This window comes from Ambystoma mexicanum, chromosome 2p (genome assembly GCF_040938575.1).
Source record: "Ambystoma mexicanum isolate Mex_15411 chromosome 2p, UKY_AmexF1_1, whole genome shotgun sequence".
NCBI classification, from domain to species: Eukaryota; Metazoa; Chordata; class Amphibia; order Caudata; family Ambystomatidae; genus Ambystoma; species Ambystoma mexicanum.
The window spans coordinates 1,227,726,916-1,227,751,504 of NC_090923.1; the positions used below are offsets into that span (position 1 = coordinate 1,227,726,916).

At 46.5% G+C, this 24,589-nt stretch overlaps 1 protein-coding gene across 1 annotated transcript in view; it reads left to right on the forward strand.

Annotated features, from left to right (window-relative positions):
• The window catches only part of AP5Z1 (adaptor related protein complex 5 subunit zeta 1), a 497,387-nt gene that overhangs the window by 154,149 nt on the left and 318,649 nt on the right, over positions 1–24,589 (forward strand). The window contains exon 5 of the mRNA XM_069645515.1: positions 24,306–24,418. Coding sequence (XP_069501616.1) covers positions 24,306–24,418 — 113 coding nt within the window. The remainder of the gene's footprint in view (positions 1–24,305; positions 24,419–24,589) is intronic.

Consider the following 24,589-nt stretch of genomic DNA (forward strand, 5'->3'; position numbering starts at 1 on the left):
ACATGGCATGGCATCAGCACCCATCCCTCACCCCCACCCGTGTCCAGGAACAGAGACTGGCATGCTCTCATGTGTCCATTCCGCATAGGGCTCCCCCTGTTGCATTTAAACACATACACCAACCGTGTGCTTCACACATTACTGGTCTCACATGCATGACCATGATGTCCCTGCACACACACACGCGTACATGGCCTATGTCACACATACAGGCAAGTATCAGACAACCAGCACACTGCAACATGCCCTGTCTCACACAGCAATGCTTGGCCACTTACCGCTCGACTCCAGACGGGTCTGCCTCTCAAGGATCTGGGCATGGAGCGCTGGGCGTACGCGTTCCAGGACCCTCAGCTGGATGGTACTCATGCTGCCCCGGCCCCCCTCCACGAGGCGCCGGGCCTTTTATGAGGGTCCTGGACCTCAAGTCCTCCCAGCGCTTCTTGACTTGCTTGATGTTGCGGGTTGCCACCCCCTCCGCGTTGATGGCAACCACAAAGTCGTCCCAGATCCTGTCCCGTCCTTCCTTGTCGGCGCGTGGTGATCCGAAGAGGGCATCATAATGCCCCAGGACAAGCTCCACCAGGACACCAACTTCCTTCTGACTGAAGCTGGTGGCTCTCCTCCCCTCTGGCTGGGGGTCACCAGTGGTCTCGGATGGTGTTTGCCCCGACATGGCGACCCCCGAGGCAGGCGTGGGTGGGCAACTGGGTCCTGGGGCTGGGCTGTGGAGCAATGGTATCCCAGTCGGGAGTGTTCTGTTCCAGCAGGGATGGACACAGCAACTGGACCCCTGCAGATGGCTGATGTGCAGGCACCAAATGGCAGGGCACGGTGGCAGCAGGCAGGCAGCAGCAGATGGCTCGTGGGAGGCTGTTCGGGGCTCTGGGGGGCAGTAATTCTGCCTTTTGGGCAGGAGCGTGGTCTTCCGTGTGCTTACGCGTGGCCAGCTTGATACGGAGTGATTTGGCATGTGAAAATTCTGCACGTCGGCGTGTAATTCGAGGAAAGGCCCTTAGCGCGTAAGCGCGTCAGCACGCATACGCGATTCCATTGGACCAAAGGCCCTTAGCGCGTATGCGCGTCTGTGACGTATCGCGCACGGGCGTTGCCCTGCAGGGCTTGAAGATCCCACGTGGATTTCCATCGCTCTGTACGTGCTTTTTGTGGGGTGTGGTGCGTGTGTTTTGCAGGCGTTGGGGTTCACACGCTATTACTTCACAGCGGGTGGGTGTTGGCTACGCGTTCTTCTACACGCAAGGCAGACGGTGAGTGGTACCCTGCTCCCCCAGGCCGATCACGTGTAAAACCACCCGTGAGCCCCTGAAATACACGTACCCCGCTCCCCCAGGCCCGATCGGGTGTAAAACCACCCGCGAGCCCCTGAAATACACGTACCCCGCTCCCCCAGGCCCGATCGCGTGTAAAACCACCCGCGAGCCCCTGAAATACACATACCCCGCTCCCCCAGGCCCGATCGCGTGTGAAACTTCTCGCGCACCCCTGAAATACACGCGCACAGGCCAATCGCGTGTGAAACTTCTCGCGCACCTCTGAAATACGGCCCGATCGCGTGTGGAACTTCTCGCGCACCCCTGAAATACACGCGCACAGGCCAATCGTGTGTGAAACTTCTCGCGCACCTCTGCAATACACGCACACGCTCCCCCAGGCCCGATCGCGTGTGGAACATCTCGCGCACCCCTGAAATACACGCGCACCGGCCAACCGCGTGTGAAACTTCTCGCGCACCTCTGAAATACACGCACCCAGGCCATTCACGTGTAAAACTTCTCGCGCACCTCTGAAATACACGCACACGCTCACCCAGGCCCGATCGCGTGTGAAACTTCTCGCGCACCTCTGAAATACACGCACACGCTCCCCAAGGCCCGATCCCGTGTGGAACTTCTCGCGCACCCCTGAAATACACGTGCACAGGCCATTCGCGTGTAAAACTTCTCGCGCACCCCTGAAATACACGCACACGCTCCCCCAGGCCCGATCACGTGTGGAACTTCTCGCGCACCACTGAAATCCACGCACCCAGCACAATCGCGTGTAGAACTTCTCGCGCACCCCCGAAATACACGCACACACTATTATTCACACAGCGGGTCGCGTACCCCTTTGCACGTCATTTGTCCAAGAGGGCCCAGTATGGGACATTCATCAGAGCTGTATATAGGTGCTTTATGTTAGCGCACAATTTGGCGCACATTTTTTTCCTGCGCAGGGATGCTACCGCCTGATTTCGTGTGGCGGACATGTATGGGCCTGTGCGCGTCTTTGGCCGTGCGCTGTTTTTCCCTATTCGATTCCATGAATACGTGTTGTAGGCGAGCGTGTGGCCATTCCGCGCACTTGCCTCCTGTACTTCCCCGTGACGCCCACATTTTCACGAGTTGTTCCCCATTCTGCGTGTAACGCCCCGTGTTATGCCTACTTTTGTTATGTGTGCCGCGCTATGTGCAAATTCGCTGTGGCCTTATCGCAGGGCATTAGATGACCTGTGCGCCAGCGTGCGCCGCGCACTTTTTCAGCGCACATCCCACATTTTGCTCGTGCACGGACTTCCATGAATAGATGTGCGCTGTTTTCTATGCGATAATCGCACTCGCACTGCGATTTTCGCTATTTCACTGCGAATCGCACGTTTTCGCACGCGTGCGCCGTTATTTCAGCGCACATTCATTCCATGAATCGGCCTGTTTATGCTTAGATGCTGACAATTCACAGGAAACCGGTACAAAAAAGGTTACGGTTTTTACAGCTAAACGAAGGAGTTCACAGTAATTATACTGGTATACCGTGACTCCCATAGGTGGGGATAGTGACACGTTTGTCCAACCTTTTGAGTTAATAATAAAATGGCATCTTTTGAACAAACCTTCACAAAGTTGTCCGCCTCACATTTCTCACCCCTCACAGTTTCCTGTTTTCACTGTTTATTATTATTTTTTTTTTTTTTACTTCCGGGGTCTTTTTGCATGTTTAAAGAAAATTTGAATCTGTGTTTTCCCGTGTGCCCCCTTCAAACAATCATAGATAACTGCTTTTTTCCAGCTAAACACACAAATATTCTATTATTGTGTCATTGCGTGCATAAGTAGGGTAAATAGCTCTCATGACCGTCTCCAAGAAGAGCATATGCAGGTTTGAGAGGTTGACCCTAAAATACGCCCTAATGCAACCATCGCTCAAAGGCGTTCATCAATCACAGACTGATTTTGACCTATTTTGACAGTGGTATTGTTATGTATAAAGATGTCAGGCGTTGAGAACTCACAATTTTTTTGGGCAGTGAGATTAAATTATTTGCCAAGCATCACACACTTTGGTTAAGCAGTGTGCTACAAGCCTTTTGTTTTATGGCCGGTCTCTTGGTGACTGTTGTGAAACATTGCACAACCCCAACTAACTGCATTTAAGCAGCACGGAAAGGGGAAAAAATGATCGGCTGCAAGAATAATATATGCCCAGGTACTTTTACCTCATAGCGAAAAGCTGGCACCCATGAATATACGCACAGTAAGTGGCAGATATCTTAAAGTGAAATATCGTCCATTGCTGTTGTTAGTGGGAGGACCCACAAATCATTTGAACTTTCCGCGGGGCGGAATGCTGACTAGGACGCCGAGTAGAGCAGTCTTGCAGTCCTCGGGTGGCCGAGGTGGCCTGGGTGCCATGGACGAGCCCTCGAGCCCTATCTCCCCTACTTCTTTTGACAGTGAGCCGAAGCGCTGTCTTCGGAGCAGCGTTATTCCACCAACGCGTTCCGAGAAAACAGCCCCGGCCTCTCCGGTGAAGAGTGGCAAGAATAAAAACAACAAACCTGCGGGGGGAGTGTCCTCGGCTCGTCTGAGGAACACACGCTCCCCATTTACTCTGCTTACGTTGCCGCATCCTTCGACTTTCAACTCAGAAGCACCTTTGTCTGTGAAGAGCCCGAAAATCGCATGCACATCGGCAACTTTCGCCGAAGAAGAACTTGGCCACATCCACATGTCGCCAGCCACAGGAGACGATTCCGGTTCAACCGGGGAGCCGGTCAAACATATCGAGAACTTACCACAAGTTGGTTAACTTTTGTCCATGCCAACCGTCTCAGCAGCAGCGTCTTTGTTCGAGCGTAGCCCGGCCCGGAATCCCGCTTCGGTGAGAGGAATTACTGCCAAGGCCGTCAGAGGACTACCTGGGGGGGCCCTTTCTCTGGCCCAGCTCGACTCCACAGATCGCACAGCTAAAGCTGGGTCACGAGCACCTAAACCCACTGTAATTGGAAACACAAACATCAACAACAGTGTACAGGATCCCGGCCGCAGTTCTGATAATTCAGAACGGTCCAGCCTCACAATAATTCAGGCAACGGCTATGATACACGCCAAACCCATACCTGTCGGTGTCCTGCCCCCTTGGACGATAACACCAGCGCAGCGGGGTTCCATGGCCTCCAATCAATGACTTACCACAGGCCAGCGTTGGCCCTATATTGGCCACTCCGCCTCCCCAACTTACCAAAAAGAACACAGCCATCACGGAACTTGGTGACCCTTCAAGTCCGGCTCAAGAGCCCTTACCACAAAACGGCCAAAACGCCTCCTTTCCATTGCCAAGGAAAATAACCTCCAATAAAAACACAACTGAAAAAATAAAAGGGGGAAAGGCCAGTGAAAACCAACTATCAAGAGCTGACACTGGCAGCAAAACCAAAGGAAAAAATTTCATACTAGCAGACGGCAGAAAACCTAATCAGAACTCAGGCAAGAAAAACGACACAGGGAAACAACCCTCTCAAACCCATCGATTTCAAGTGCTCTCTTCAACCTCTTTAAAAAACAGCAATGCAAATGCAAATTAAACATTGAGACTGAACTTTCGGATGCAGAAATCTTAGAGGTCCTGGAAAAAACATTCCCAGCTCCAAAGCTAAGAAAAACAGACAATTTAAACACTATGCCTCCCACACCAGACCCTATCCAATCTTCTAACTCAATCCCCTCCGTCTAGCCAGCAAGTACCTCGCCAGACCACGATCAGTCACCCAAGCTCATGCAACCAGAAACTCAGGACCAGCTGATTGAGCCAAAAATCCCAATATTGTCTTCAGACACCCCACATGTCGAAGCTATCGAAGAGGCAACGCTGTCTCTTGAAGGGCAATTCAGCAAACCAACGGCTACTCCAGCACAACAAACCGTGGAACAACAACGCCAAGAGCGTACTGTTGGGCACGCAATGAGTCCCCAACTGTGGGCAAACATCCATCTACAAAGGCCCTATCGAGGCAGTAAATCATTGACATCCCATCCAGCCAGAGCAAGCTCAAGCAGCAATGAACAGCCACTGACGCCAAGAAGATCGAGGCCAGTCCAACAGAAGGCATTCCCATTGGAAATCTCATCTGTTTTTCCAGATCCATTAATGGACCTAAGAGATGCTCCAACGAAAAACAGACAATACATGGACACATCAGGTGACCACCATAAAGGGTCACCCAAAAAGAAGCCAGACATGACAACAATAATGTCAGCTATTACCATAGCTCTGACACCCTACTGTAAATTGTATGAAGCCATTAATGATGCCACAAAAGACAAAACATCGATCCTAGCAAAAATTCAGTCTAAACTCACTTTCATGGAGGGGTACATAGCAGCAGCTGAAGCAAAACAGGTCATTGTCAATCCCAATTGGGAAGCAAAGCTGGCCCGTCTAGAACTAAAACAGAGTGACGCTATTCAAACTATGCACGCCCAAACAATGAAATCAGAGAAGGCTTCCCAGACCGATGAATCTATCATCCGGGGAAGTGTGGCCCCACACTTTAACAAATGCGTCACCAGAGAACAACGCAAGGTCATCACAGCATACACTAGCCCCACGAAAAAGAACACAGGGTCTAGTCACGTAAAGAAACAAAACCTAGTCTTGCAACTGTCAGGCGTAAAGCAATCAGCCACTGTCAAAACAAAGTCTGTAGGTCCTAACAGACAGGATGAAAAAGAGGAATCAACACTGGCCAACAAAAAATGCAAGCAAACGAACTAGAAGTACCACCAGTGTTCATTGACCTCAGTAACTCACCTCAATCACCAGCTGAATTTCAGGCATCAAGCAGCCTGATGGATTTATCGCAACATTTACACTCAGACGAACCTTCCACCAGCTCCCAGGCTCAGAGTAGCCCAAAGACAAGCATAGCCGACAGTAACGGCATTCACGCAGAGTCCCAGGTATCCCCAGCCGCGACAAAAACTCAGCTACTTGTCGGGGACAACCACCAGAAAGTGACAGAAAATCACCAAGGAAAAAAGCTCGGCCGGAAGTCACTGACCCAGTAAGTTGAACCGCCACATACAGGCAGTTCCTCCACTTTCGACGAAGTGCCATCTAAAAGGCAGCGGCAGCCTTTGCCAGATGAAAATCCAATAGGCAAACCGTACGTAGATCATCCTATCAGCACAGAAAAACCCCTAGGGGAACACGAGTCTTCAAACTGGAGCAAGTTTCAAGTAAATCTGGCTACATGATTTTAAACAGAAAAACAGTGTTGAAAACCATGAACAAAATCGAGTCCCTGAGATCACTAAACACGGAAGATTTTCGACCTGATCGAGCCCTATCACAGAGAACAAAAGGCTAAGGCATTTCTCCACATAACATCTCGGGCCCTGCAAGTAATCCCTGTGGAAGCCTACAAGGACCTTAAGCAAGCCGGGCTCCTGTTAACTGAACTCGCAAATCCTCAGACCGAACCACAAAAAAGACTTCCAGATGAAGGGCGGACCCATAAAACCCATTACATTTCCAAAACCCAAGACCTTTACAACAACAGTCACAGCAGAAAGAACTCTGTTCGAGAACTTCACCCTAGACCTCACATGGCTCATTCAGAAAGACGCTTCTCTTCCAACAATAATGACACCCGGACGAAGGCTTCTTCGAGATGTGTCGTACAAAAATCTGATCAGACAGACTACCATTCTAGCTCATTACACGATACACCATCGACGGGAAAGTCAGAGGGTCATATCACCCGAACCAGAGCATAACTCCACGAGCAAGAAGAAACCAGATCTCCGAAAGGGCTGTGGCAATGGCTAAAGACAGCCGTAAAAGGGAAGTCACGCAGATAGCAATCACAACTCGTGTCGAACTGGACCTCGGCCCCACCTACACCAGACCAAGAAGCAACCCTGACAAATACTCTGTCAATGGCCTCATGGAACACTCGTAGCCACACGCATCTTACCAATTGAAATAACCAGGACCTGGGGGTGCACGACATTATATGCCTCCAGGAAACCTGGTTAACAGAGAAACCTACTTTGGATGGATACGGATACGCGATTGAACTTTCTGCGGCCACAAGGGGCATATTCGGACGCCCGTCCTCAGGCCTCCTTCTCGCAACACGACTTGGCTCTGGTATAAAGGTTTCCAAAAAACGAATAGTCATTCGGGGTGCTCGCAGTCCTAACCACATGGACGCACCAGGACATAAGGACCAGAAAATCACACATGTCCCAATTAGCCATCATAAATCTCTACTGGAACCCCCAGAAAACTTCAACTACAATCTTCTGCAACCAAGTAGCTGACGCCATCAACAACATTCGAGTGGACACGAATACAAACTATATAACCATATGTGGAGATCTGAACGCAAAATGTGATCCGGGAAACACTGATCTGACTAAAGCCAATAAAAAATTCTCGACGGAAGAAAGAGGAACCGCCTGGATGTCCCTGATGAACTCACGGAACTTCCACAACGTGGCATGGCTGAAACCCTGGGAGAAGATCATCCCAACGTGGGAGCGCGAAAACTCCAAGGCAACTCTTGACTATTTTTTCATATCGCAGAGCCTACTCATTGAATCGTTCGAAGTAATCCGGACTACAGAAAGCGACCACAACCTGCTCTCCATGACGTGGACGTCTGCACATCCAGAGGGTAAACTATTTCTTCCATCATTGGAGGCAAACAACCAGCAAACCAGACTCTGCGTAACCGCTGCTAACAGCAAGGCCATCACAGACAAATATGAAAGAACTATGGTAAACAAACAGAAAGAAACAGAGCGACCTGACTACCTCCCGTTTCTATTAAAATACAAGGTTTACCCAAAGATAAGCAAGGGAACCAGCAGAAAGCACAACCATGAGTTTGATCGAACTCTGATGGAAAGAAGAAAGATCCTGAGGAAAGCGAAAAGAAAAGCAAAGATCGAGAATTCTGAATCCTCTTGGCGAGAATGCCAAACTGAAGCGAACAACTACAAATCATGGTTACACAACTACAGATGTTCAATGTATCAAAAGGACGTGGAGACCATGTTGAGAACATTGAGCACCAAAAAATCAAGTGATTTTTGGGCACTCATCAAGACTACAGGCAAGATTCAAGAAAACCAACTGGCCAACTCGGTCACTCAAGAAAATTGGATACATTTTTTTTAAGTTATTCGCAGCGCCCTTGGCTGAGACTCCAACACCAGCACAGATGAGTAGCAGCTCATGGATCAACTTATCCGCAGAAGATGACATCAGGGAAGTCATCGAACATCTAAAATCCTCTAGAGACCCAGGCCCAGATGGTCTCTCCAACATTGACCTCAAACAAGATTGGACAAGATTTATCAGCATCCTATTCCAGCACTGCGGTTCATCAAAAGCAATTCCGATTTCTTGGTCCCATTCAGTAATAGTTCCACTGTTTAAACGTGGCAACAGGGAAGAACCAATGAACTACCGCCCAATAGCGTTGATGGACATCATCGGTAAAATCTTTGCACACTGCTACTCAAGCATTTCCAATCCTGGGCAAAGTCATCGCCAGCAAATGATCCATTCCAGATGGGCTTCTTAACAAACGGTGGAACATCTGTAAACATCCTGATGCTGAATTTAATGAAATCTAAAGTCAAGCAAAGGGTCTCAACAATGTTTCTGGCCTTCATAGATCTCTCACAGGCCTTTGACAGAGTGGACAGGCGCATTCTTTGGTCTAAACTGGAAAACTGGAAGTGCCAGCGTGAAATACTGGATCCAATCATGGCACTTCATACCACGACCAAACTCCGGGTGCGATTAAACATCCAAGGCCTGCTGTCAAGAGATCCCGTAAGAGCGTGGGGTCAAACAGGGTTGCCCATTAGCCCCGGCTCTTTTCATCAGCTTCTTGGGCGACTTCAAGGAAACAATCATCAATTAGAGCTTTCCCTCCAAAAATAGTAAAATATCAATGTGTCCCGTTTACTTTAAGCTGATGATCTAATCCTGTTAGATCAGACTGAAATTGGCTTACAGCGACAACTTACAAACCTGGTGCAGTATATGGGCACAAATAATCTAGAAATCAACAAACTAAAAACCAAAATCATGATCCTCGAAAAAGGTCGTTCAAACAGCAGACGCAACAGAGGTTGGTACCTGGAAAACACCAAGATCGAAGGGGTTACCCATTTTAAATACTTGGGCGTAACGATCGATAGCTCAGCGCCGGAGTCAACAATGCAAAAGTCTCTGTGGGGAAACACCAGGAACCTTGCGGCTCAGATGAGAGCAATTTCCAAACAATACGGGAAATTCTTGCCGGTTCCAGTTATCCAATTCTACAAAGGTAAAGTTGTCCCAGCCATAACCTACGGTATGGGAGCAACCCTTACCATGCCAAGCAAAATTTGGCCTAAATTGGAAGGATTACTGTGGAGGTCAGTCCTTGGCCTCCCAAACTCGTTCTCAATTGCAAGCATCAGACATGACCTGGGCCTGTTGTCCCTATTTTCAACAGTCAGAAGAACCCTTCTTCCACACACACTCCCTATCTACAAACTCATCGGAACAGAGCTCACCTCCGGACATACCAACATCTTAACAACCTGGGCCAAGAAACAGCAAACAAAACTAGAAGATCTAGCATGCACCAAAGAAGATCTTGTAAAGAACCCCCAGAGAATAAAATATAAAATGGAACTACAGGACTGGATCGACACAGTTGACAAAGCCCAGGCAAACAAACTAACAAAACATCTGCCGCCAATCTTTAACAAGCTCAAAGTTCCACTGCCATACTGTGTTAAATTCCCAGACAAAGGCCTCATGAAGATCTTTTTGAGAGCACGCTTGAACTTACTTCCTACGCGTGAAATTAAGGAATGCAGGCTATGTGCTACACCTGAAGAATCTGAAAATTTAAGACACTTGTTGCTGCACTGCAAAGCGCTGAATCAAGAAAGGGCAGCCTACTTGTCACCTCGATCTTGGAAGAAGATGTCTGGTGGAACAGACTATTGTCCGGAGAAAACGCCAAATGGACTAAGAGTGCAACAAAACTATTTAGCATTGCTTTCAAAAAGATCAACTCTCAAGCTGAACAAGTGATCTGATGATCGTTAAGCACATGAAACTCTTTTGTCTACAGAAAATTATAATCGGTCAGCTTCTCCTTGTAAAAATCACAATGTGATTACACACAAGTAATAAAAAATAAAAATAAAGTGAAATATACTTCAATTGACCTTCCCCTTAGAAGAAAGTGTGCAAGACAAATTAGCACTTGACTGTTAAAAAAAATAATGAACACCAAAAAAATAACCTGAGAGAGGAAATGTTCCCATAGATATGCTGGCAAAGTATAAAAAATGGTCACCTTTTAAACCCAGCAATCTAGTGAAATATTCCCAGGGAAAAAAAATTCCAGTACGAGACAAGTGCTTGTGGTCTTGTTGGTAAGCGTCTGCACTGGGAACATGTCAACCTGGGTAATATCCTGGCAGCCATATACTTGGGCAAGCTTTCCAACCTAAAAAATGAAAAACTAGGGGTTGCGCTGCCCTCTGAAATAAAGTTACACGATCCACTTGCATGCTTCTTTTATTTTTGCCCTAAAAAGCAGCCACTGTTTCTCGCTGCCATTGCCCTCACCACCTTTTCTCTCCGCTTTCTTTTTCTGCTTTCTGCTGTGTTCTTAACGCTACCATCGTAGTATATGCCAGCATTCCCGATCCTGGGAAAAGCGTGGGTGCCCTATACAATGATTTAGATGTGAAAAGAGATACTGGCAGGAGTTCTAACACCTTTGCTGGTGCTATACATGCTGTACACAGGCTGTACACAAGCAAGAAGAACGCTTCTAGTCTAAAAACAAAACATGTGCACTTAGGCTTTCTTGTGTATCGTGTATGCAGTAACGATGAGGGTGGAAGGTTGCGCTCGGAGGAAAAACTGTGAACCTATTGGTGAGGAGGGGGAGGGGAGGGCAGGCAAAATGGCTGCCTTTGTTTCCTACCTAACGTCACTTAAACACCATCTAACGCTACTAAGTACTGACTGGGAGACAAGCGGCCTGCTGTAACATCTGGGAAAACAGATAGCTCCTGCCTATCCTCTCTTTAAAGATGGTAAAGCGGAAGACCAATAAGACAATGTCACCTACAGATGGCCAGAAAAAACGTATACAATCTTTAAACCTACCAACGAGGTAAACACTCTTGTTAAGGAAATAAAAGGCTTCTTAAAAGACATAGACAACCCAGAGGCTGCTGGATGGAAGGGGAAGCAAGGGGTGCAGGGTGGAACATCGGCAGTTGTGTGATTGACTCTAGGAAGTTTGACTGTATTGATCAGGTGGAGGACGCAATAAACAGTACAGGCCTAATTAACAATAACCTCTGCTTGTGGGGGGCGAATGGGAGAATAAGGCACAATCCTCTTGCAGTTTTGAAGTGGACGAAAGACCCGACCAGATTGAGGGCAAGAACTACTCAATTCCAGTTGGCGGCGGAGGCCCTCTTGGAAATGCAGGAGTGGGAGGAGACGGGGGTTCCCTGGTGGTGATTGAGGCACGTATTCCTGCTATAGAGCACCCTCTACCTCCCCCAAAACAACGTCCTCATACCGCTTTCCAACAAGTTAGTAGAAACCCTCCATCAGCCTGATAACCTTACCACCCAAAAGATGAACCACGTGATTAATCCTTGAGACTCCGAAGTAAAACCGTGGATTTGCAAAAACCAATAAGAAGCAGAAGAATAAGTGAAAGTGATATGTCTGCATTTACACGTGTTTGTGCAGCTGATCAAGATCAAGACCCAGCCTTAATGGACCCCAAGAAAAGCCAGGATGTGCACTTCCACTGCAATCTGGCTACACCAAATATCCAAGCTTCGCTGGTAGCCTGCGACATGGAAATAGTGGAACAAGATGAACAAGGTTATCAACAGTTATTGACGAATGATTGCCCCGCAGGACCAGCAAACATGTCTATTTTGAAAGAACTGGGGGAGATCAAGATACTTATCAAAATTATAGCTGAGAGAATAGACAGTTTGTTTACGGCCATCGCAGTTGGAAGGAACAACAATCCTATCTAACAACTCGAGGGTATAAATTGCCGGAAGTGTGGCAATGGGAACAAAGCCGACTATGGAGTGGGAGCAACTGCAGAAAGACCAAACACAGGAGCTAATGCGGAGTCCCTCCCCAGCAGTGATAAAAGCTGCACCTGAAACAGAAGCCCATGGCAGGGGCGGAAGTGTAATTAGCGTAAAATAGAGGATTGCTGCCCTTGATGACCCTCCCGGCACAATATGAAAACAATGCTGGGAGCAATGATCCATATGCGGATAAATACCCTAGACGTAGAACCATCAAGCAAGCCAGCGGAAATGAGGTTAATCCAGGACTAACAGCGCCATTGATAGGTATGCCAGAAGAACATCCATGTAGAAGGATGAGAAATTCCAATATCCCTCACACTGATGTGCAGAAATGCTTGACGGGCCTGAGCAACTAGATGAGAGAAGGGCACAAGTATTCTGGAACTACGAACCTATGAGAAAAGAGTGGAAAAGAACAATTTGAAAATAATGACTCTTTGATGAATAAAGTGACGCACTAGGTCTGAAGCACTAGGGGATGGGCCTCCCTTATCAGAGGGGGCATCCTCTATTGTGCCAGATTTGGGATGCCGACAGGGTGTAATGATTTTATCTGCTTGTGCCTGAAAGATGCATCCCTGGCAAACAGCTTACTGTCCATCCAATCCCGTTCATATCCACCAGATAGAACCAACATCACAATAAGGCCCACCTATCCCGACTGGACTGTGGGCTTGGTGGTAACGCCTTGATCTGCCAGAAGGTACAAACCATGTGGGAAGAGGACCAGGTGGATTCTGGGTTGAACGAATTGGACTGACCATTACCTTGCCAGGGTGCAATGAATGTTCCAGTTACTCAGGATATTAGATGTCTATCTTGGAACACTGGAGAAACCATGTCCAAAGCTTTGATCGCATCTGTCTCCAAGAGACTTGGGCTCTAGAATCTGTAGGCCTGCAAGACTTCTTGGAGTATATTTTTCCTGCGAAAAAGGGAGCAAGAGGCCGGCCTAGTGGTGGGCTCTTGACCTGGGTTAGCTCAGCGCTGAATTGGGAGGCTGATCAACACCTAACCAACTCACCAGACCTACAGTCGATAAAGCTTGTTACCAGCAGTAAAGTATAGGTTCACTTATAAAATGTCTACAATAGACCCACAGGCCTTCTTCCAATGCAGTCCCTCCTCAGGCTGAATGAGATGATTGGCGACTTTAGCTATCCAGAGGAACCCCCACCAGTAACTATGGTGGTAGGCGATCTGAACCTTCAGTAGGAACCACTTAGATCAACCGACGATATGTGGGAAGAGCAGGATGCTGCCCGGGGAATACCAACCTTAATGGCTGATTACCCAAAAAGAGCCCACACAGTGCCTGCAGAGGCGGCACTTCTCCTATATGAATGCAATCTTAGGGCATGTAATGAACGTTGTGCCAAGGACCAACCTGCAAAGAATACATTCCAAGGGCATAATGTATTGAGTAGAATAGACTATGCCATGATCACCTCTTTGGAAATGATGGATCGCTGTGAAATTCACCATAAGCCAGTCATGTGCTGCCTTCATCAAGCCCTTGGAAGCAGGACGCAGGACCCAGACCTCCAACGAAGCACCTTAAATGACACCAACGGCCAGTCAAGAAGGCGGGAGCAGTGGGCGGAGGTGCTTAGCAAAAAAAGCCTGCCCGAAATCTACAACTTAACCGCTGAGAAAATATCAATTTGCCATCCAATGACAGGCCCAGCAGAAATTATGAGTGACTTTGCTGCCTTGATTGAGACTCTACAGCCCCTGTTTACTAAGCCAGGGAAAAAAAGTAAGGCCAAGCCGTGCATTTTTATAGCCCTGGGGTGGTATGATGAGTGTCGACAGAGTAAAGCAAATATTGTGACATTTTTAAGATCAGGTCCAACTGTTGACACTACAGCCTTGCGAAATCTCAGGCTGGCCTATAAGACTAAGGTATAGCAAAATGAAAAATGGTACCACCAGACTGAATGGGGGACTATGAAGGTGGCATGTAGAAATAATGATACGTGCACCTTCTGTAAGCTCGCCCTTGATGTGGCACCAGATGCCTCCCGTGATCTGCAGAGCAGCATAGGTCCGGGTGCATGGCTCAATCATTTCCAAAACCTATGTAAGGATGGCGAGGTTCTGGTGGACTTGTAATGGGAGCCAGACTCCATTTATGATCACTTGGGACATGCTAGCGACTTTGCTTTTAGTACAGAAGAAGTGGAGAAAGCTGTTCATGGATTGGGCAACGGGAAAGCACCAGGGCCTGATTGTGTACCTACAGACCTCTATTAAAACGATGTGTCTACATGGGGCACGGTACTGGCTAAGGTTTTCTATGCAGTTGCACAGTCGGGGGCGGTACCTATGATGTGGCAGGATGACGTCATTGTCCAGATTTTTAAGAAGGGAAATAGGCACTCTCTAGACAATTACAGCCCCATCTCCCAAGGCAATTGTAGGCCATCAGCAAGAATGGGTGGGAGAGTAAAGGAATCATCAGCCTGTTACAGGTAGGCTTAAAACAAGGAATGGGGACCCTTGAGCAGTGCCTTAGGCTAAATCTTATTGTCAGCAAATACACTGTTCTGAACAACAAGCTATATGCTGTATTTGCTGGCCTTAAACCGGCCTTTGATTCGGTCCTAAGATCTCAGCTTTGGGAAACGCTAAAAGGATACAACATCCCGGCTGGACTGTTCTTGTTAATCCAGGTATTATATCATAATAACAGGGCTGTGGTGAGATGGGGATCAAGTGGAGAAAACACAGAGAGCTTTAGGGAGCAGCGTGGAGTAAGACAGAGTTGTGTATTGGTCCCGCTCCTCTTCTGTATTTACATCAACAGGCTAATAAAGGAATTGATGATCAATGCTAAGGACCCCCCCTGAAGACCGGTAATTTGTGCTTCCCTACATTATTCTTCACAGACGACTCAGTATTGCTGTCAACTACCCTGTGAGCACCAATCACATCATGGCTGCCTTTGTGAAGAATTGCAGTGAACTGCGCTTGGAAATAAACAAATCTAAAACCAAGAGCTTGGTTTTTAGACACAAGACAGCTAAGCATGTTAAGGTCAGTATAGAAATCGAAGAAATAAAGCTGGAGCAGGTCAATACCTACAACTACCTGGGCCTATCCTTCACTGAGAATGGAATCTGGGGCGAGCAGGCTACAAAAGCTGGGCTGACCTTGAGTAAGTACAGTGGGGACATTAGGAAATTCTTCAACTTACATGGGAGGGGTGCATTGACTGCAGCATTAGAGATGTATTAAATACAGGCTATACCAGCCTCAACATATGGGGCGGAAATCTGGGGGCACACTGAAATTGGTTCTATAAGTGTGCACGAAAATGCCTTCCTAAAATCTTTTATCGCAACCTAGAAGCGCCCCCAATGAAATATTGCCTGTGGAGTGTGACCTAAGACCAATTGAACATCTTATATCCACTAAACCATTTCTTTTCTGGATCCGGGTACGGACAGCACCAGGATTACAGATGTTTAGAGAGCTGCTGACCAATTATTATGGCAGTCGCTCAGCTCCGTGGCTAAAGCATATTAAATTCTGGTGCATGAGATTGGGTGTTGGATCGCTTTGGGGCAGCCTGACCTGTATGCAAGCCAACTCTAAGACCGTGGCAAAATTGGCATGCAGACAGGACTGCAGGCAAACAATGGAGGTGGCCTGCAGCAGGCTCTCCTGCGGACAACAATATATCCATGTCAAGGTGACCTTTGGGTATGAGGAGTTAAGAAAAGTCACATCTGACCGATGTGGCTAAAACTCTGTGCACACTTTAGAACATCAAACAATGCTAACAAGTACTTCTGAGTTTGCAACTTACTCAATTTAATACAGAGTAAAAAAAATGTATTCCAAATTAAATTTTCAAATTAACATTCACATAGTAGATCACCAAATCTTTGGTTCTTTATATCTGTTACCACTTGGTAATTACACCATACATCAAAAAAATATATATACATTGGTATCTTGTTTACATCAAAGTATTGTTCTTTCAAATTAAAACATTTTCAACATTTTTCTGGTCAAAAGTCCATTTGTATGAGATTGAATACAGAGATACTAATGAATAGTTGTCCTGGTAAATCCCTCAACTCTCTTCTATGATGCGTTTCAGGCTTCACACGCCCTTCATCAGGTATGGACAAATGTTTTTTTCAATTTTCTGAAAATGTTGAAAGTAAATTTATGTTACTTTATTTGGTTCTTCGGTTTGATTATCGCGTTGGCTTAATTTCAATATTACAAGGCTCTAACCTGTTGACCTGTTATTAGAATGGATCTCTCTTTATTCTACTGTAGTTGGTTCACGTTATCAGATAATCTTGTGATTTTCATACACCATTAACCGAGTCTGCAAGTAAATACAGATTGATCTTGTTAATATTACTTTTGGGTATGAGTAATACATGGATGTTAACTGGCCAGCTTTTGCTTGCTCACTCTTTTATGATCTCAGGGCAGGGACGCTGCGCCTGGCATCTTTTACACGAAAATGAAAAGGACAAAGCTGCACTTGAACGCCTGGCGTGTGGGGCACTGTATGAGTCTGCACTCCACTTCCTGCTACTGTGCCCCAAATACAAAGCCCTTAGAATTAAATACCTAAAGCCAATTTTTAAGACAAAGGGCATTCGAGGCACAGGGAAAGCCATGGACTTATGCAGGAAAAGCGACAACCTCAACCTGGTGTTTTTTGTGGCCACATATTTGCACAGGGCTTGGTTATTGAGTGTGCGCTTGATGACATCTTTTGAAAGTGTTTTACAATGATGTATGTAATACTATTTTATGTGTGCTTTTAAATCTTGATACTGTTTTGTATGTAATATGTTCTGCTTTGATGGTACTACTGCCGAATAAAGCTAAGAAAGTGAAGTATATAATGTACAATGGAAACGGTTGATAGCTGTATGCACTGGTAAAGGCCAAAATCGCACTAGTAAAGGCCAAAATCTATGGTTGGTAGCCTGTTGGTGTTTTTTAATATTCAGTGCACATGGGTGAAGGTTGTGACCACTGTCCATAACTGAAGGCCATGACTAGTACCCATTCATGTGTTAAAATAGATTTGGCCATGCAAACTGAACATGGCTGAAGGCCATGCTTAATGCCAGTTACTGTTGTAATGTAATTAGTGATGTCATCAGTGATTTGATTTGTGATGTCATCAATGTGGTCCTAGGCTGCGCAACAGGGGGCACAAAGTTGAGGTGGCTTTAGCTGAATTTTAGGGGTTTTGTTACGTTAAGTTCTCACCTTAACCTCCCTGCAACGGAACAGCACCAAACCTTCGGTCCCAAAATTACAACCATTTCATTACTGTGCCTTTGCGCAGTAATGAAATACCGACCCCCACTACACTGACTAATGGGAGCGGGTTGCAGGGGTGCCCCCTGCTCCCTTTTGTCGGTGTAGTGGGGGTCGGGAGTTGCGGGGGTGTCCCACGCTTCAATCAGATGGGAGTGGGGACAAAAAAAGTTGTAATAGTTCTTAAAAAGGCCTCATTCAGGTAAAAAGAGTACTTTTTCAGGATATTTGGCCCTAATAGCCGTGGGTACGTTTCATTGAACCCGTGGCTACGACCTCCCTTACCCACCAGTCGTTGCTGCAATTACCCGAGCCTCCAAATTACAGCTTCACGTTGGACGATACGGTAGCTGCGTTATGGATCTATGTTTTTAAAAGAAATCATGCATATATGTGTAAAGTCAATCCGACTAAAGAGGTGGGAGTATAGTTGATCTCTAAGGTACAGAAGCTTGAATAGATTCACTACATATAGAAAAAAGGTAGCATGCAATAATATCCTTCTATATGTAAAAAAAGAAAGCATAATTAGAGTACACAGACACTTTAAGAAACAACATTTATAATCCGCCTGTACACAAGTGTTTCTAGGCACGACAAAACAAGGGAGGGAGGACAAAGGGAGGACAAAACAACGATCTTACCAGGCCTTGTGTCATTCAGATCGTGCAACTGCGAGGGAGAAGTGCCAGGAGTGGGTTGGGGGAGGGATGAGTGCAAAGTAAAGGGTAAGTGCAGCCGGGAGGTGGCTAATAAGTGCAGAGAATCAGGGCACTGTAGGGTTGCAGCTACAGTCCCTTAAATGGTTGGGGGGCTCAGAGGCAGTGCATGGGCAATCGGTCGTGCAGGAGCCTGGTCCTGTTAGTTCTGTGGGTGGCTAGATAACCAGTATGCGCAGCAGGCACAGAAGCAAAAATGAAGGCCTTGAGTTGCTTCTGGAACCTTAGGTGGTCCTGCTCAAGTTTGAGAGAGGCAGGGAGGCTGATCCAGAGGGAGGCCCCGGTAGAGGACAGAGATCTATCCCCCACTCTCTGCTAGGAGACGTTCCTGACCCTCAGAGTTGGAGGTGGATGAGCGGAGGGCTCGAAAAGGAAGATGCTTAGGAAGAGAGAGTTTTATTTAATGTTGTCCTCGGCCCCAGAAAGCCTTGTGGACAATGCAGAGTGTCTTGAACTTGATCCTCACAGCCACAGGGAGCCAGTGGAGAGATTTCAGGGCAGGAGAGATACGATCCCTGGGCTTGAGGCCAAGGACAAGTCTCACAGTCCTGTTCTGGATGAATTGTAAAGGGGGAAGTGTAGAGGCAGGCATATTTAGAGATAGGCTGTTGCAGTAGTCCAGCCTAGAGAGGTCCTAGGCTCTGGAGACAGTGAGCTTCGGAGGGAAAGTGAGAAAAGGAAGAATTCCTCTGAGGAGGTGCATCTGGTTGCGTGACTTCTTAGAGACGTCCGAGATGTGAGGCAGAGGAGAGGGTGGAGTCGAAGATGACCCCAAGGTTCTTAGCCTCACTGGAAGGAGCAGGTAGCGGGGGAGAAGGTTGGGCGGCCAGAGTTGGGCGGCCAGAGTGAGAGAGGGAAGGCAGGAGCAGGTGTCCTAATGAGGAGGATCTCAGTCTTACTGGCATTAAGGCAGGGATCATTGGAGGCACACCATTCCTATATTGCAGACAGACAGCCTGGTATGAGAGAAGGAGCAGTAGAGGCTGAGGGGAGCCTGAAGGAGAGATGGGTGTCATCCGCATACCACTTGAAGTTAGAGCAGAAGGTAGAGATGCAGTGGGCCAGAGGTGCCAGGTAGTGGTAAAAAAGCCAGGGAGCGAGGTTAGACCCCTCGGGAACACCACAAGTAGAGAGAGAGATAGTAGAGAGGAAATACCTGAGTTGGACCTGGGAGGGTTTATCCGTGAAAAAGGAGGTCAACCAGGCAAGGGCCTGACCAGAGATATCCAAGTTGTCTCTGAGACGATTGAGCAGGATGGCATGGTTGACCGAGCGGAGGATAGATCAAGGATAATGAGGACAAAAGGAAGGTTAGAGTCAGGTTAGAGTCAAGATTAGAGAGCAAGTCTTCACGGGTGTTCAGGAGAGCAGTTTCCTTGCTTCTGGCTGCTCTGAACGAAGACTGGTAGTCATGGAGACCACCAACAGATTCAGTATGAATATTAAGCTGGGAGATGGCCAGATTTTCCAAGAGGTTGCCCTGGAAAGGAGTGATGGAGATTGTGCAATAGTTTTCCAGAGAGGAAAGATCAGCAGAAGGCTTCTTAAGAAGGGGGTGCACAAGGGAGTTCTTAAGGGGGAGGGGAAGGTTCCAGTGGCAAAGGAGTGATTACAGAAATCGGGCAAGGCTGTAGCAAGGCTGTAGCAAGGGTGTCGATGCAGTCCTTAATGGTTCTAGAGGAGCACCTGCTTTGGCAAGACTTTCATAGAGTAGACCTGTCTAGAAACATTGTCAGGAGTGAACAGGAGCAGAAAGGAAGAGGAGAAACAGCCAGAGAGGGGCCTGGAGTGATAGGAGAGAAAGAGGAGGTAGAGGAAGAGAGAGTGGACAGGATGTCCTAGGTTTTAGTGGTGAAATGAGATGCCAAGGCTGTGCAGAGGGCCTCAGAGGAACACAGGAGGTATAGACTGCAGCAGGGTTGGCCAGCTACTTGCAGATTTTGAAAAGTTCAGCTGAGTTGTTAGAGGCTGCCGAGACGCTGACTTGTATGTAGGCTCTCTTCTTAGAATATCTCCTTTAACAGTCAATAAAGCCCAAAACAATCCTTCTAAAGACTACTTTGTAGAACATGTAGAAACACAATTAACCAAATCCCTTTTTTTTTTTAAATTACTCAAATTATATAACCGCGGTTATAGCCCCGGTTACATTGGGAGAACCCTCTCATAGCTGCGGGTACACATATTTTCCCATACATTGGAAAACACATATTGCAAAGGTTTCAGATTTGAATCACACATGCCTTGAGGTGAGAACATCCAAACAGAAAGACATGTAAATACATTTTGTGGTAAAAATTCATAAAATTATACGATCACTTCACAAAAATACAAACAGTTGTAGCTGCGCGTGGGGCAGCAGAGCTCATACCAGCGGCTACACCAGCCTGCCAAAATACTAGACGGCCAATTGGAGCGCTGATAGCCGAGGATGTGGACAGCTGCTAGTAGCCACGGCTACCCATAAAATGTTTACATATTCAAAAAGACATATTAACAAGGTGTAAAAATTCAAACAACACAAAGGTACACATGAGGGCATAGAATCAAAAACACATGTAAAATTGTGCAGTGTAAAATCGATAAAATATCACAATGTACAATAATTGGTATTGCTTTACCCGCGGCTAGGGCGAAAGTTATAGCCTAGGCTGCACCCGTCAGTAGCAGGAGATGAGTACAGATCAGTGTGATTGGAGGAGAGAGGGTGTAGAGAGGACTTCCCAAGGGACAAGATAGTTGCACATCAGGAAGAAGGAGCAGTTGGGAACCAGCATCGGGTCACCTAGGTCAGGAGTAGGAGAACCCCTCTCTAGCCAGCCCTAGTGGCCCACTCCCTGCTGGAAGCTTTGTTGCCTGAGAGTTGGTGGTTCACAGCCTTCTACCGATCGCTGATACAGTCTGGACACCAGCCTGTGCCAATAAGGGGGAACAACGAAGGCACTGAAGGCCAAGAACCCACGTGTAGGGGTCACTTAAACCCTGTAAGGGATCTAGAGTAAGGCTCGGACACAGTGGACTTTCAAATGTGGGTTACAGACCTTTATGTGGCTTAAAAGAAAACTGGTTGGAGAAAACTTATCTGTCCCTAATTCTAAGAGGGGGTTCCCTGCCTCTGCAAAACAAAGGAACGTCTGTGTCAGGATGTTAAACCATAAAATGTCCTCCGTCCTTTATCCAAAGTCCCTAAACTGACCCTTACACGCTAAACTTAATGTAAAGTGTAAATGGGGTTTTCTGTAAGCAAATACTTGTAACTTTCCCAACGTTACCAACATAAATTCTATTGTGTAGCAAAACAAAAGAATGGAGTTCCAAAAGCAAAGAGGTCTTCCCTTCTGCTAGATTTCCTCTGGTCTTCCAAAAACCTCCAGAAGGTAAAAGTGAATAATATTCCATTGTTTTCATAAGGAGGCCACTCTCTCCCCAAGTCCTTCTTGTCTGCTGTTTTATTTCACAGTTCCAAAAAAAGGGCAGGCCTTGCAAATTCTTAAAAATCCATCTAGACCTACAGGGCAAGTTCTTCATTTTACATTCTTGACCTAAGAGAAATGCACTTGCCCCAAGGTAACTGGTGACAAAATATTTACCAGTGCTTTTTGTAAAATGGTGCATGTTACAATAAACACACTTCTGTATTTGCCATTTACTGCAAACCATGTGTTTGCAGTAAATGAAAAATACGTTTTTTAACACTCCCATACTCGCTAGTAAGGTCGAGTATCATGCAAATGGTACTCGCCATGCATAAAAACTACTCCCCAATGCTAGTGGGCTAGTAGAATGTGCGAGCCTTGAAGGGGGAAAGGCGACAATTCCAACTTATGGACAGGTTTCCAGTTTCTCTCACTGTGAAGCTAGAGGTTTTGATCTCCTTTTGCCTTCTCTTCATTTATTTAGTTCTTTGGGGTTATCTCTGTCTTTTTCTCTAGTTCTCGTCCTTCTTTTAATAAGAATCTGTCCTCATCTAACTCGATTTCAAAGGGGAGTATTCTCAGCCCTTTGATTTTTCAAAATCCTTTTCCTTTGCCTACTATTGACTCAATTGTTACTTTATTAACGTTCCAGGTTTATTCAAGAGGAAATGCTCTTCCCTTCAATTTCCTTAAAAGTACACAATTCACATAAAAGTACACAATTCTCTAATTTACACAGTTCTCTAGAATATTTTTTTCAAGGAGGAATGCCTTTCATTGAACCTCCTTGAAGCGCATACAACTCTCTTGTTACTATTTTCACAACTTCATAGAGGGGTATTGACCCCTGAACTTTCTCAGTATTTTCCCTTTCCCTGCTGTACTTTCCTGCCAGGGTGTTGCAACCTTATAATCTTCTCTTTAGAAAGGGGTATTGATCCTCCATTTTCAAGTTTCGATAATTTCAGATTGGGATTTTAATCCATTGTTTCTCTTACTCTTCTTCTTAGCCCTGGTTTACTTGCCTGCCAGGGAATTCGAAATTTCTTACTTGGGTGCAGGTCTCAGACTCCACACGTTGCCTGGTTCACTATCCTGCCAGGGCTTTTCCACCTTTCATTCACTTCATGTTGCATCCAGAAAACAATCCTTTTCATATGCTGGGTCTCCGACCCTTTCTTAACAATGTCTGCTTCAGTTATACTTCTCTCACTATGGCTCTTAATAATGTTCATATCAGTTTCACTCTTAACAATATTCATATTGTTATCAACTAAACTGTCTTTACTTGGACTCATAATAATGTTCGTATTGGTATCAACTGTTTCACTTCCTTCTCTTGGGCTCTCTCGCACTGTGTGTTGTACGCGGCATTCACTCTGAAGCATTCCAGCAACAGGGTTCACTCTCCCCAGGCTTGCCGGTCTTCTGTGGCTTCTTCGGTGTTCCTCGCGTTCAACCCACAGCTTTGCTTTCAGTCAGCTGGCTAAGAGTGAGTTCTGCGGGCTGTTCTGCTTCCGACTTTCCTCGGTTGGTTTACGGCAGCTCCAGCTGCCATTGACAGGGGTGCAGCAAACCTCTCCAGGTTTTGCTTCTCTGCACGCTGTGACTCTCTGCACGACGTGCTGCAGTCTGCTCCTTCCCGGCCTTCTGAACAGCGGCATCACATGTTGGCAGCAGCTGCAGTGTCTGACAATCTCGCTGCTTCTCTACCTGCTTCTCTCTCGGCTTCTCCCCTGTGTCCATTTTCAATGTACCAGTCTTCTTTTGCATTCTTCACCAACTAAATCGCAGCTTTGGTTTACCGCGCCTGGCCATCCACATTACTCCATCCCACTTCCTCGCCTCAGTACTTGAAAAGGGGGAAGAGTGGTAAACAGTGTTGTTGGATAGAAGAACGTGGGAATTCATCATTCACATTACAATCATCCATAATTGAGTATTGCAAAGGTACATGACTGTTACTAAGAGTTATATATGAAGGGTTGTTTGTATTCAATATCTCTGTGCCTCCCTGGAGTTTGTCCTCCCCTATGTGGTCCTCCTGCAGATAGCCACCCCCAGGGTCAGAGTCAGGTGACTTCTGCCTTTTGCTGGCCACATAGGCGAGGCTTCCCTCCAGTGAATCATGACGAGGCTGTCAGATTCGTCACAACCTCCACCCCCCATGCATCTCTGACTTTTTTGTTTTCAAAGCCCAAGGAGAAGCCATACTGTGTATTAAATTGTGTGTTTAAAAAAAAGTTTAAGTTAAGAAAATAAACCCATATTTAGTTGCACCCCACTCTTACGGTGTTTGGGTCTCATTGATTAACACTATGTTTCTTTCCTTGTACCAATTCCTGGAGTGAAATTGCAGTACTACACACTCAATAACCATCCACAGTCTTCCTTTTAATTGCCTGTCCATTCTTTTTAAGATCAGGCCAATGTTATCAACAAAAAGCTTGTTGACTGGCTGAGATACGCAAGCATTCACCAGGGAATCGCACAGTCATCCGGAGGATTTTTTTTGAGTCCCAGAACTAAACAGGTTGGTATAAGTACAGTATTGTTAATTTCATTCTTTAATCCTGAATACAGTTAGTTTCTGTGCAATCTTTGTGCTGATTTACTATTTTCTAACACAATAATGCACCTGTGCTTCTGGTTAAGCTGAAGAGTATTTTATTAGAAAATGTTTGTATTGGCAAACAAATATTAA